Genomic DNA, 12,783 nt, shown 5'->3' on the forward strand with positions numbered 1-12,783 from the left:
GTGCACCCGCGCATCGCACGCGCTCCTGGGGGGACTTCCGGGTCGCGGAGGTCCGTAAGTCGAACGAGCGCAACATGGAGCGTACGCAACTCGAGGTATGGCTGTACCAAGGTAGCAATCAAAAGCCCGTCCCTAAATGGGCGAGGACAACTGTGTGCTTCCTTCCTACTTCATTTATCGACTGGCTCCAGGCTTTCCAAGCATCACCTGAGCATCGTGGGACAAAGACCACATGGCTTTCACACCATCACATGAAGAACGCCTTATTCACAGAAACACATACAGAATACAACCCTTTACATCAATCCTATTTTCCAATCATAATTTTCAGCAATACAAGGAACACATAGTTAGGAGAGGGGCCACGCTGAAGCAATGGCATGAAAGAGGTTTCTAGCTGCAGGGACGGTGATTCCGAGGCCCACTTTAAAAATAACAATAATAATCAAGGACCAAGGGCAGGGGATTAATCCACTATGAGGCATTTCTGGTTGTAGTTGGAATCAGCAGAAATTCTCTTTTTTTCCGTGGAGAGAAGTTTATATCATCCTGACCATCCAATCTCTTGATCTGGGCTTATTTTCTGTTAGCAGCAATAATTATGTAATGATAATAATCAATGATACAATGAAATTCTGAGGCCATCCTGTGGCTAGAGAAAGGTCATCTGTTAGTTAAAGAGATATGGTTTAAAAACACCAGGCCAGAATCCACATTTGAACGGCATCTTCCCCCCCCCCCCCCGGCCCCCGCTTCGTTCAGACATCTGAACGCTACAGTATAACAAAGAAAGAAAGGTCCTTGACCTATCCTTAAGATCTCAAAAATTCATTCTGCAGTTTGCAAATATTTGACGTAGAAAAAAAAAATCAGGTCAGCTGTAAAATCGGATCGCTGTTTCTTTCCTCCTTTTGGGCTGGTGATTCTTCAGATTGGAGGAGGAGGAAGAAAAACCAACCGGTAACTGTTTTCAAACCCAACTGGTAAGAAAGGACCAACCATGTGCCTGGCATTATTAAAAGCTTGGGCTTTGGGAAGCATCTGACAGCTCCAGGGGAGGAGAAAAGCAACTGACCCAATCGTGCTCCTCTGACATCTTCCAATTCTCCCATTATTCACCTTTTCTTTAAAAAAATATATATTGGCCAGCTCAGGATCTAGAAGACAAATGAGGGCAGGTGTCAATGCTTACTAAAATTGAGCTGAATAATAATAAGAATAAATTATTTATACCCCACCCATCTGGCTGGGTTTCCCCAGCTACTCTGGGCGGCTTTCAACTGAAAACAGGATAAAACTTCAAACATTTAAAACTTCAGATGTTTTTTGTGGGGTGTATAGCCACCCCAAAACCATTATTGAAACCAGTCTTGCCGTCCTTTAGCACCATGCTATGACCAAGAAAAGCAGATTTTAGTGGATCAAACTGGAAGGGTCAATAGGAGAAAAAAGAACACCCACTTTCTGGAAACACTTTTTAAAAAATTGAATATTCAATACTGGACCCAAGGAAAAAGTTCTGCATTGGAATCCAACCCAAAATGCATATAACCTCAGTATTGTCTACCCTGGATGTGAGGAGCCTTTGGCCTTCCAGATGCTGTTGAACTACAACTCCCACAATCCCTGGGTAAGCATGGCTGACAGCCAAGGGTGATGGGTGTTGTAGTTCAGCAACAACTGGAGGGCCAAAGCTTCTCCACACCTTGTCTATACTGACCACCTGTGGCTCTCCAGGGTTTTCGGACACCGAATCTTCCCCAGCTCTAGGTGGAGATGCCAGGGATTGAACCCAAGACCTTCCACATACAAAGCAGATGCTCTGCCACTGAGCTACATCCCTCTCCCTAATTCCCAAATACTCTTCACCTTACTGTGCTTCTTTTGATGTTTCATCTTGCGTGTGTAGCTGTCGTCTTCTTGCTTGGCCATCTTCATCTGAAAGGCAGAGGAAGGTAAGAGAATATGGAAACCTGCTGGTGAGAAGCAGCTCACTCTGCAGTTATGTGGAGATGCTGTCACAAGGGCCCCACAGAATGAACGAGAGAGAGAGAGAGCACAGAATAAGCAGGGGGACTGGGAAATCTTGCATTAGACCAGCCTCCACAGGTGAAGGTATAGGGCGAGGTTTTTGAGTTAAGCAGAATTCTACATCAGGCATCATTATATACAGTTTGAAAGCATCTTAAATGGGTGAATCAGTCGAAGCAGTAGCCTTATGAGCTGGGGTCACAAGTAAATCAGCACTCTGAGCTTAGCTGGGACCAACCCAGAGGTAGCACTCACGTTAGAAACAGGGCTCTCGTCTTACCGCATGAATGTCCTTCAACGTCATCAAGAAGATTAGCTGTCGAAGCTGCTGTTCCCATCCTGCACTTGCGATTAAGGAGGAAACAAGAGGAAACCAGTGGCTTGTTGAGGGTATAATCTAAGCCAGGCCTCAGATAATCTGAGCTCCAGAACCATGATTTCCATGGCTATGGCTCAGCCCTGGGAGAGTAGAAGCCAAAGCTAGGGTTCCTCTGTGTGTGCGTGCACACATGTGCAAGATTGTCTTTCACTCTGTGATCTGCAAACTCAACTGGGAATCCAAAGATTCCCAAGTCACACTGCATCGTCATCACCTATTATATATTTTGGAAAGCTGTTTGTTCTCTATGCACCTGGCCACCTCTTTTAAATACCATAATCCTGAGATCAAGGAGCAGGTTCGCAACTACGTACACACCAGGGATGAGGATGGGGACAAAACTAGAATGAGCAAGCCCCCAATTTCCCTTAGCTCTGCCTCCTGTTTGGTTTCCCTGCCATCTGCCCTACTATTGACAGTGAGCACCAACCATGGCTGGTGCTGACAGTGACATCAGCAAGAACAAGCAAAGAGTGTTGTAAATCTAGGTCTATTACATTTTCAGCTGAGCTGCCGGAGTCTTAATACAGCACGGTGTATTTAGCACGGTGACTTGCAAGTTGGAGGAGGAGAAAGGAGTTCAACTCCCTGCTCAAGCACAAACCTCACTGGTTGCTTCTAGGGTGGGCATGGACAGTGGAGAAAGCCCAAAGGGCCATGCCACAAGGAACTTGTGAGTGCAGAATGTCAGCTCTGTGCCAGCAACATTAACTTGGCTGGCATGGCCAACCTCACACTAGAATGCAGGGGGGGGGGTTGTTGGTTCTGAGGGTCACTTGCACACCAAACATTTAAAGCGCATTTTATGCACACGGTTTCCCCCAAAGAACCATGCGAACTGTAGTGTTCCGGGAACTGTAACTGTGGAGGTAAAAGTACAGTTTCTAGGGATCTTTGGGGAAAACCATGTACTTTAAATGTGCTCAGAACTGCAGGTAATTTAGCACCCTCAAGACACAATAGCAAGACTTCATGTGGAAGGATACACTTGATGCTTCAACAACTGTTTTCTTTTCGATTTCCTCATTTTGGTCTTCTCTGAGAAAGCCCTGGCAAGTTCAAAGAGCTTCTTGCGTGTAGCTGGAAGGGGGTGGTGGTGGAAATAAAGGTTTGTTGTTGTTGTTTTTTAAAGGAGAAAGAGGATGTAACCATGCAGTATCTCTAAGGATTGTTAAATCAAAGACCAATGGAAACCCTACTCGCTCTGGCTTTTGAAATTAGGGTTAGGGTTCTAGCCTTAAGGACTGGGAACCTGTTTAAAATAAAAGATGCGATCTTGGGATACTGAATTCCGCACCCGGCTTTCTGCACATTGCAGAATGTATCCATAACCCTGACTACAGAATATGAAAAATGAGGAGGAGTCCCCTGGTAAAGGCATACACCCCCTGCACCACCCAGGGGCCAAATGTGGTGGGCCAGGAAAATGGATCCCCATTCACCCTTCTGTGTTGGCAAAAGCTCCTGCCGGCATTGTATACTACAAGGGTCAAACGCACCCTCCCAAAAACTCCAGTCGGTTACAGGCAAATATTAAGATTCCCATATATTGTCAAAGTAATTCAGTGGTCTAGCGCAGCATTTACAATGCATTCACTCATGCTGGGCGGTGTGGGAAATCCCACCACGGCTCCAAATCCAACCGTGCTGCAAACCATGACACAACTCACATTTCCCCATGTGTTTTAATTTGTCCCTGAATAAGGCATCATCGGAGACGGCACCACTGGAGCGAGCTACATCGTCTGGAAGGCAAAAGAAACTCGGGATTAAAACGCAACGCTGAAGAAACAGAGGCGAATTGTCAACGTGTTTTGTTTTTTTAGTGTGCAGTTAAGCAAAAATGCTAAAAGTCAGGGGTACAGCATTGTGGCTGGAAAGCAGATTGTGTGCATTTTGAAAAACGGAGAGGGGATTAAACATGTTAGGCATGTTGCTATTTATTATGATTCTCATTAAATTTCTGCACTGCCCTTCATCCAAGGATCACAGGGCAGTTTGCGATATAAAAACAAAAAAATATGTAACATAGTAACAAAAAAACAATAACATACACGCCCCGGCACACACACAGTTTGAGGGGTCATATATTGTTTAATTAGCCAAAGGACTGGGTGAAGAGGAATGTTTTTTGCCTGGTACCTAAAGATAGGTAATGAGGCGCCAGGTGAATCTCCCTGGGGAGAGCATTCCACAAGCAGGGAGCCACCACAGAAAAGGCCCATTCTCATATTGCCACCCTCACGTGGAGGAGGCACATGAAGAAGGGCCTCAGATGATGATTGCAGGGTCCGGGTTGGTTCATGTGGGGAGAGGCGGTCCCTGAGGTATTGCGGTCCTGAGCTGTTTAAGGATTTATAGGTAAAAACCAGCACACAGAATTGGGCCTGGAAACTAAGTGCCAGCCAGCAAAGTTGGGCCAGGATTGGTGCTATATCTGCAATCGTCTTGCCGCTGAATTCTGCATGATAGAGGAGGAAACCATATTTGTCCATTTTTCTCCAGATCATGCAGTGCAGCATTTACAGCCTCAAGCACTAGGAACTTGATAATAAATAAATAAAGAACCAGTCTCCTCGCAACTCTTCAGCATTTAGCACCAAATTTGGCTCTTGTGAAGTCTGATAGTGGGACATGGCCAGAATGCCCCAATCCTCTTAAAACAGCCCTTTTCAGAATTTTGCCCCTGAATCCAGTGGTGGCTGGTGCCCTCTGGGAATGGTAGGGCAGAAGGTAGGGAGCCCAACAGCAGGTGGCGCCAGAGACAAAGGCAGGTAGAGCCAGCTCATTCTAGTTTTGCCTCCATCTTCCTGCTGAGTTCTTAAAGGGGCAACTCGGAGACTAAGGAGGAGGAAGGTGGCAGGCAGGGCCACCCCATAAACTAATTGTAAGTGATAAGGCATGGGAAGGGGACAGGTTGAGCTTGGTGGGGCGCTGCCCCATTTGCCCAGACAGACCAGATTCCACTGCCTACAGCGTAGCATCAACTGCCGTTAGCATCCTCAGCCAAAGCAGTCTCTTTATAATACTCGGTTAGGCCCCGACGGTTCCACGGTTTTCATGTGATAGCGACAGACAGCGGCTCTAATTCCCTCCTCCGAGGCTGCCGCTCGGTTAAGCAGGATTATTTCCTTGTTCTGCCAGCGAGGCAATATCCCCTTTGTTCAAAGATGAAAAGGAAGGAGGAATCTGTGCTTACTATGACTGGGGACCAGAGCAGGTTGCTCACCATTTTGTGCCCGTTCCTCATGGGATGGGGGAGGATCTGGAGTGGGGGGGGCAGGCAAGACTAAGTCCTGATCCAGCAGTCCAAAGCAAAAGGATACTTATGAGCATTTCCTTGCAAACGTACAGGGCAAGAGTTGAAAACATATTCCAGAAGCTGTTTATCGCTTCACACCAGCTATTTGCCCCAGATGCCCAAGACGTACTAAACCAGGCATGTCCAACCTGGCACCTATGGGTGCAACTGATGCCTGTGGAGGCTCTCACTGTTGCCCTGGGGCAAGATCCCCAATGCTGAGCTTTCATTTTGAAAAAAAAAGTCTCTAGTCTTCCTAAAAAGAAAGCTTTGGTGCAAAAGGTGCAGGCTCTTCTAAGCTATTTCTGTGAAACAAGAGTCCGCATGGTGTGGTTTATTTCTGCTGCTGCTGAAGAATGCTCCCTGTTATATCAGACAGCAAGAGAATGTGTGTGCATGTGTAAAATCAATACTGCGTGATCTCCACGATCTGGACCAGCAGGACAAAGCTGACTTCCCACAGAAAGCCTAAATTTGTCATGAGTGACTGTCTAATTCTGTGTTACCAACGGCAGCCATTTTGTGTTATGCCACGCCCCCCCATAGCAGCCATTTTGTGAATGGCACCCCCAGCTCTCTCTCAAAATTCAAAACGTGCCAAATGGTCAAAAGAAAGCTTCCCCATACACAGCTGAACTGTTGGTGTCAAACAAGGCCTGGGGGGGGGGGACTCAGGTTCAAATTCTTACATGGAGACAAAGCTCTCTGAGTGACCTTGAGCCAGTCATTGGCCGCACCTGCATAGTCAAAGTAACCTAAGTACTGATTGAACTGGAATAATTTTTTACTGGATTTGCACCCTCACATTCTGGCAGCTGACCACAAAGCTAACACCCATCCTTTAGGAGGGGGGTAAACTATTGGGGGGTGTAATACCTGATATTACAGAGGTGAAAGCAACATCATTAGTGAGGGCAACGCTGCTCATCTTGGATTTCTTCGACTCATACTTCAATCGATCTAGATGGCGACCAAAAAAGTAAGAGAAGGAAATGCATGAGTGTCACAAACTGGCGGTCAAGTGGTCAGGATTTGGCACTTTCCTTGCTGTGGCCTGGGTTTGATTTCCATTCAGGCACTGTAGCTCAGTGGAAGACCTGCTGCCTTGCATTCAGGTCAATCCTCTATGGAATTCCTTCCTGCTTGAGGTTCAAATGGATCACTCTCTGCTATTTGCCATTGGTCAGTCAAGACCAAGCTTCCTCAAACTCGGCCTTCCAGATGTTTTTGAGACTACAGTTCCCATCATCCCTGACCACTGGTCCCTGCTAGCTAGGGATCATGGGAGTTGTAGGCCAAAAATATTTGGAGGGCCGAGTTTGAGGAAGCCTGGTGAAGACTGACATGTTTTTGCTGCTCTGCCTCAGATAAGGCTTTCTTTTATGTGTGACCATCATATATATATCTCACCTCAGTTTCCTAAAAAATACAGCAGAGCACACCATACAAAAACGACAACAGTAATAAAAACATAAACAAAATGGGGCAGGGGACCGTTCATAAAACTGGTTGGCTAAAAGAAAACCCACATTCCTACCAAGAAACAAACAAACAAAGCACCCTAAGATTCTGAAATAAGCCATTACCTCTCTCAAGAGCCAGGAGGAAATCCCGGTTCCTCTGCAGCTCCTTCATAAACTCCTCATTCTGCAGGACGAGCGCGATCCGCTCATCTTCCAGATACTGCTTCCACTTCCTCTCCTGGTCCAATGAGCCGTGGGCCCGCTGGCTCCCTGGGCTTGCTGTTTTTTGGTGGCAGCTTTGCGGACTCTGGATGTGGCATTTGTGTATAGAGAGAGAAGGAATGGCTGTGGAATGCAGGCTTCACAGGGCAGCAAACCCATGACCACCACAGGGACCCAGAGCCCAGAGCCCCAACCCATCAAAGCCCCCCAATGGCTGCACCTGTATGATGCATGCATTTTGCTAACCTAGGTTTGCAGCATTCACACTTTCTTTTAAATAAACACATTAAAAAAATCATAGGTGTACACCTTTACCGGCCCTCCCCAAAAAGGTAACACGTGAAGCTGTCACTCTGAGGACTCAAATCAACAAGGCTTCATTTTTCAGTCCACATAATAAACGAAATTAGATGTTCAGTGGAGAACATCTAGTAGGACTGGGAGTGTGTGATTTGGTGGGGGGGGGGGTGGAGCTGAGGGAGAGGAATGCAGGAAACAGGGTGAAGTGTTGTTCTCTTGCCCACAGCATTTCCTCTCCAAATCATACACTCCAAACTTAACGCTTTTAAGATGCTTGGTGGGAACCTACATTTTGAGACGGGCATCTGACACTCAATGCCCAGCTTGGCCCTAAACCCACAAGTCTCTTCTCTTCCAAACACGGCACCACCACCTAAACTGTCTCTCTTGGGGCAAATGAAAAGGCTCGGCTTTTGATCTCAGTGTGGCATAATGGTTAAGAGTGTTGGACTAGGTCCTGGGAGATCAGGGTTCTAATCCCCACTCAGCCATGAAGCTCACAGGGCAACCTTGGGCCAGTTGTTGCCTCTCAGCCTAACCTAGCTCACAGGGTTGTTGTGATGATAAAGTGTACAGCTCCTTGGGTGATATATAAATGCAATAAATAAAAAACAACAACCACAGCAACAACTTGCCTGCCTCTAAAGGCTTGTACACCACATTCAACATTATTGGTTTTCCTTGGGAGTTTTCCTCTCCTGAATCCTCCTTCAATGAAACAGATCTTTTAAAGATCAGGTTCACAGGGTTGCCATCCAATCTGATCTGGAACGGTTACAAGTAATAAAATACCCCCCCCCCCCCGGGATGCTATGATTACATATAAAACTGAATGTGTTACTTGAAGCTTAGATCTAAAACCTGCTCTTAAAACTAACCCAAAAGGGCAGGAAAGGGGACTTCTAGGAATGGAGGCATGACAGTGTGGGTCAAGCAGGGCAGGATGGAGAAGGTAAAAGAGGGGGAAGGCAATGGAGGAAGCAGCAAAGACCTGAGGGATAGCTCAGGCGGTAGGTAGAGCATGAGACTCAATCTCGGTGTCATGGGTTCGAGTCCCACCTTGGGTGAAAGATTCCTGTATTACCTTTGCGGTACCTCCCAACTCTACAATTCTATGACTCCTAAGTTGCTGAGATCAGAGAACAAGAATGTCCCAGAAGCATTTCTATTGTTCAACAGGTGGTACCTGACCTATTAGGGCCTATATGCAAATTGAGGAGAGCTGAAGTGTGTTTCAAGAGCTTGTGGCAAAGCACACACACACACAATGCACTGAACGGACCTTGTCGGTATTTTGAACTCATAGCCCAAATATAGAAAGTTATATCCACCCTACCTGCACCTTTTCCATTTGCTGGGGTAAGATGCGAAGGAAGTCATCAGGAAGGTTGCCTAGCAACGGTGGGTTCCAGTTCCGGTACCGCCTTTGTGCTTGGGGGCCACTGGAATTCTGGATATCGTTCCTGCAAGGTCAATGGGGGTGGGGTTGGGAGGCGTATTAAGGCAAGGCTTCAAAACCTAGTAGTAGACTATTAGAGCATCTGCTCTGCATACAGAAGTCCCCAGGCCCAGCCCTTGTTGGGAATCTCCAGGTAGGAGTGGGACAGATTCTTCCCTGAAACACTGGAGATCTGCTGCCGGTCAGTGTAGACACTACAGAACTAGATGGACCAGTGGTCTTGACTTGGAATAAGGCAGCTTCCTATGCTCCTAGGCTTGGAAGGCTGGCTCTCTCTCCCAGCACAACACTATCAATTCCGTACCGGATTTCCCCTGACCCAGCCAAATTTCAAGTTGCAGGGAGAGGAGTGAGGATGACCATTTTGGCTGTGAGTCCTGGATGACGTGCTCCCTGCCCTGCAGGCCTTTTCCCACCTGGCCTGGGAGGGCGAGGACCGGATTGACTCCAGCTACAAAAGCTGAAGCTGTTAGAGGCCAGAGACATCCTGGCTGTCTCTTAGTGCCGACCCAGGTCATCAAAGCCTGATCTTCCACAGCTGCCACCAGCCATGTACCACCATTGGCAGGACAGTAACAGCTGTAAGAAAATATTTTTAGTCTCTTGCTAATTATGCTGTTTTAAACATGCATTTTATATTCGATTTCCATTAGTAAGGTTTTCGTTTCAAATGTTGAGATTAATTTTTTTTGGGGGGGGGTTAACTTTGCTGCATTACATGTGCATTCTGCACTTGACCTCCTTTGTAATGTTTCCTTCTGAAATCTTTTAAGATAATATTTTAGTCTCCCGTCGATTATGCTGCTTTGAATGTATACTTCATATTTGACTTTCTTCCATAACGTTTAATTCTGGACTGTTTTATTTGATGTTTTAATATAAATTGTAAGCCGCTTTGAGATTTTTTTATTTTTTATTTAATATGAAGTGGTATAGAAATGAAATGAATGAAAAACAAACAAACAAACATACAAACATGGTGGCCCTTCTCCCTCCAGAAACTCTAACCTCCTGCAGCTACCAGACTCTTGCTGTCACTTCCTGGGCTGCCACTGCTGTTATGATGGCAACCAAGCTGCCTCACCACAGCTGACACTTCTGCACGCTAGTTCCCAGCAAAATTCCATTTTACGAGGAATCTCGAAAAGCCAGAGAAGCAGACTAGAAAGTGAACCGAGTGCCCTTGCTCCGAAGAGAACTCCCTCACTGCAGGCATAGCCACAGGAAAGTGGGGGATATGACTGATCATAAATACGTATCATATTGGAAAAGGCTCGTGCCTTTCCTTTGCCACAATGCAACACTCATAGAAACTGAGAAAATGAGTGTCGCATCAGACATTTACGTCTAGCCCAGACACGTCATAGAGTGCTCTAGACACCAACATGGTGGCAAAAGCTTTGTCCTGGCCCACTTGTTGAAGACCTAAGTGGTAGACTATTATTTTTGTGTCAGTAGCATGTTGCAGAATGCACCTGCAAAAAAGCAAAAACAGGGTCCTCGGTCCTTTGTGGAAGGAAAATCTCCACACAATGGATTGCAAGGGGTTGGACTAGATGGTGCTTTGGGTCCCCTTCCAACTATGATTCTATGAAAAGAAACTCAACAAACTCTGAAGGCCGAGGCAGGAGTCTGAGAACACCCATCGAGATCTGGTCTCTCTGCTGTGCCAGGATTTCAAGAGAAGGGAGAGGAAAGTAGCCTAGGCTCCCTTAACTGGCACACGCGAGGGAGGCCAACTCGTGGAAGAGGGCTCAAAGCCAAAGAAGGAGAGGAAAAAATGAGGAAAGAACGCCACAGGGACCCAGGCTCTGCTATATTTCAGATCTTGGCTCGGCTCGCAGCTGCTAATAACCAAGCATCTCAATGCTGGGAATTCCCCTTCACGGCCCCTTCAATGGAGCATGAAAGTCAGAGAGGGCGGCAAGAGGCAATTATGACTGTATACACAGGTTAGTGTCTTCATTAGGACAGGGTTTTTAAAAAGGGAGGATAGTGAGCAGGTAATTGAAGCCAGGGGTGGAGATGCTGTCAGGGAGCGATCCCGTCAAAGTGGGCTCAGCCCTTCCTCAAATTGGGGCTCAAACCTCTCCCCCACCCATGCTTTGCACATGAGAGCTGTGCTGCCCCTCACCTTGGATATCAGGGTGCAAAAAGGGATGTCAGAAGGCTGTGATTTCCATTCTTTCCTGTACAGTGGTACCTCGCTAGACGAAAAACTCGCTAGACGAAAGGCATTCGCTAACGAAAGGGTGACTCGCAAGACGAATTTCCCTATGGCCGCGACTCGCAAAACGAAAACTTTTTGCGTTTTTTTGTTTCCCCCCCTGTAAAGCCACGCTTCCTCCGACCATGCTTCCCAAGACGAAATTTTCGCTATACGACAGCACTCGCAGAACGAATTAATTTCGTCTTGCGAGGCACCACTGTATCCATAAAGATCAGCAATGTTTCTGTTCCTCTGCAGTTCAGTTCTGCTAAATACTACATTATTCCATCTCACTGTCTGCTTTTTAACTTAGCATGTATTTCAAGGTAAAGGAAATGTCACAATGACATATTGTTTGGGGACTTAAAAACAGCAACTGTGTGGAGGAATGCAATTCACGTTGGCTTGCCTCACAAGAAGAGCTTGCTGGATCTGGCCAGTGGCTCATCTAGTCCAGCATCCTGTTCTCACAGTGGCCAGCCACATGCCTGTGGGAAACGGTCAAGCAGGACCAGAGTAAAAAAGCATTGTTGCCTCCTGTGGTTTCCAGTGTGGTATAGTGGTTAAGAGCGGTAGACTCGTAATCTGGTGAACCGGGTTCGCGTCTCCGCTCCTCTACATGCAGCTGCTGGGTGACCTTGGGCTAGTCACACTTCTCTGAAGTCTCTCAGCCCCACTCACCTCACTGAGTGTTTGTTGTGGGGGAGGAAGGGAAAGGAGAATGTTAGCCGCTTTGAGACTCCCTAGGGTAGTGATAAAGCGGGATATCAAATCCAAACTCTTCTTCTTCTTCCAGCAACTGGTTTTCAAAAGCATTCCTGCTTCTGACGATGCAGACAGAGTATAGCCAGCATGGCTTATAGCCACTGATAGCCTCCTCCTCTACCAATTTGTCTAATCCTCTTTTAAAGCCATCCAAGTTGGTGACCATCAGTGCCTTCTGTGGGAGGGAGTACCGTAGTTTAACACTGTGCTGCATGAACAAGAACTTTCCTTTGTTTGTCCTGAATGTTCCAGCGTTCAGCTTCAGTGGATTCTAGTTTTATGAGAGAGGAAGAAAAGCTTTTCACTATCTAGTTGCTCCACGCCATGTATCATTTTATGAACTTGCATCATGTCACCTCTTACTCACCTTTCCTCCAAACTAAAAAGTCCCAAAGACTGAACCTGTCCTCATAGGGTATCACCCCCTCGATCATTTGGGTCGCCCTTTTCTGAACCCTTTGCAAGTCCACAATATCGTTTTTGAAGTGAGGAAACCACAACTGTGAACAATATTCCAAATACGGCTGCACCATAGATTTGTATAACAGCATTATTTCCGTTCCTGGTTACAGACGTAAACATGAACTGCAGCAGTTTCTGTTTGCGTGGGAATCCTCCAACATCCCGAGATGCAAACAGCAGCCGGTTCCACAT

At 46.6% G+C, this 12,783-nt stretch overlaps 1 protein-coding gene across 8 annotated transcripts in view; it reads right to left on the bottom strand.

The window, feature by feature from the left end:
- Positions 1-247: 247 nt before the first annotated feature.
- CUEDC1 (CUE domain containing 1) overlaps positions 248-12,783 on the bottom strand; it is a 56,390-nt gene continuing 43,854 nt past the window's right edge. For 4 of the 8 annotated variants that reach the window (XM_033171499.1, XM_033171500.1, XM_033171502.1 and 1 more), the window contains 8 exons: positions 9,033-9,159; positions 7,298-7,481; positions 6,588-6,671; positions 4,081-4,155; positions 3,397-3,490; positions 2,312-2,370; positions 1,875-1,938; positions 248-1,157 (listed from right to left, as the gene is read on the bottom strand). In XM_033171499.1, coding sequence (XP_033027390.1) covers positions 1,151-1,157; positions 1,875-1,938; positions 2,312-2,370; positions 3,397-3,490; positions 4,081-4,155; positions 6,588-6,671; positions 7,298-7,481; positions 9,033-9,159 — 694 coding nt within the window. In that variant the 3' untranslated portion in view covers positions 248-1,150. Of the gene's footprint in view, positions 1,158-1,869; positions 1,939-2,286; positions 2,371-3,396; positions 3,491-4,080; positions 4,156-6,587; positions 6,672-7,297; positions 7,482-9,032; positions 9,160-12,783 lie in introns of all 8 variants that reach the window. The other 4 variants (XR_004427947.1, XR_004427946.1, XM_033171503.1 and 1 more) reach the window with 4 other exon arrangements.

Source organism: Lacerta agilis, chromosome 15 (genome assembly GCF_009819535.1).
Source record: "Lacerta agilis isolate rLacAgi1 chromosome 15, rLacAgi1.pri, whole genome shotgun sequence".
Lineage (NCBI taxonomy): Eukaryota > Metazoa > Chordata > Lepidosauria > Squamata > Lacertidae > Lacerta > Lacerta agilis.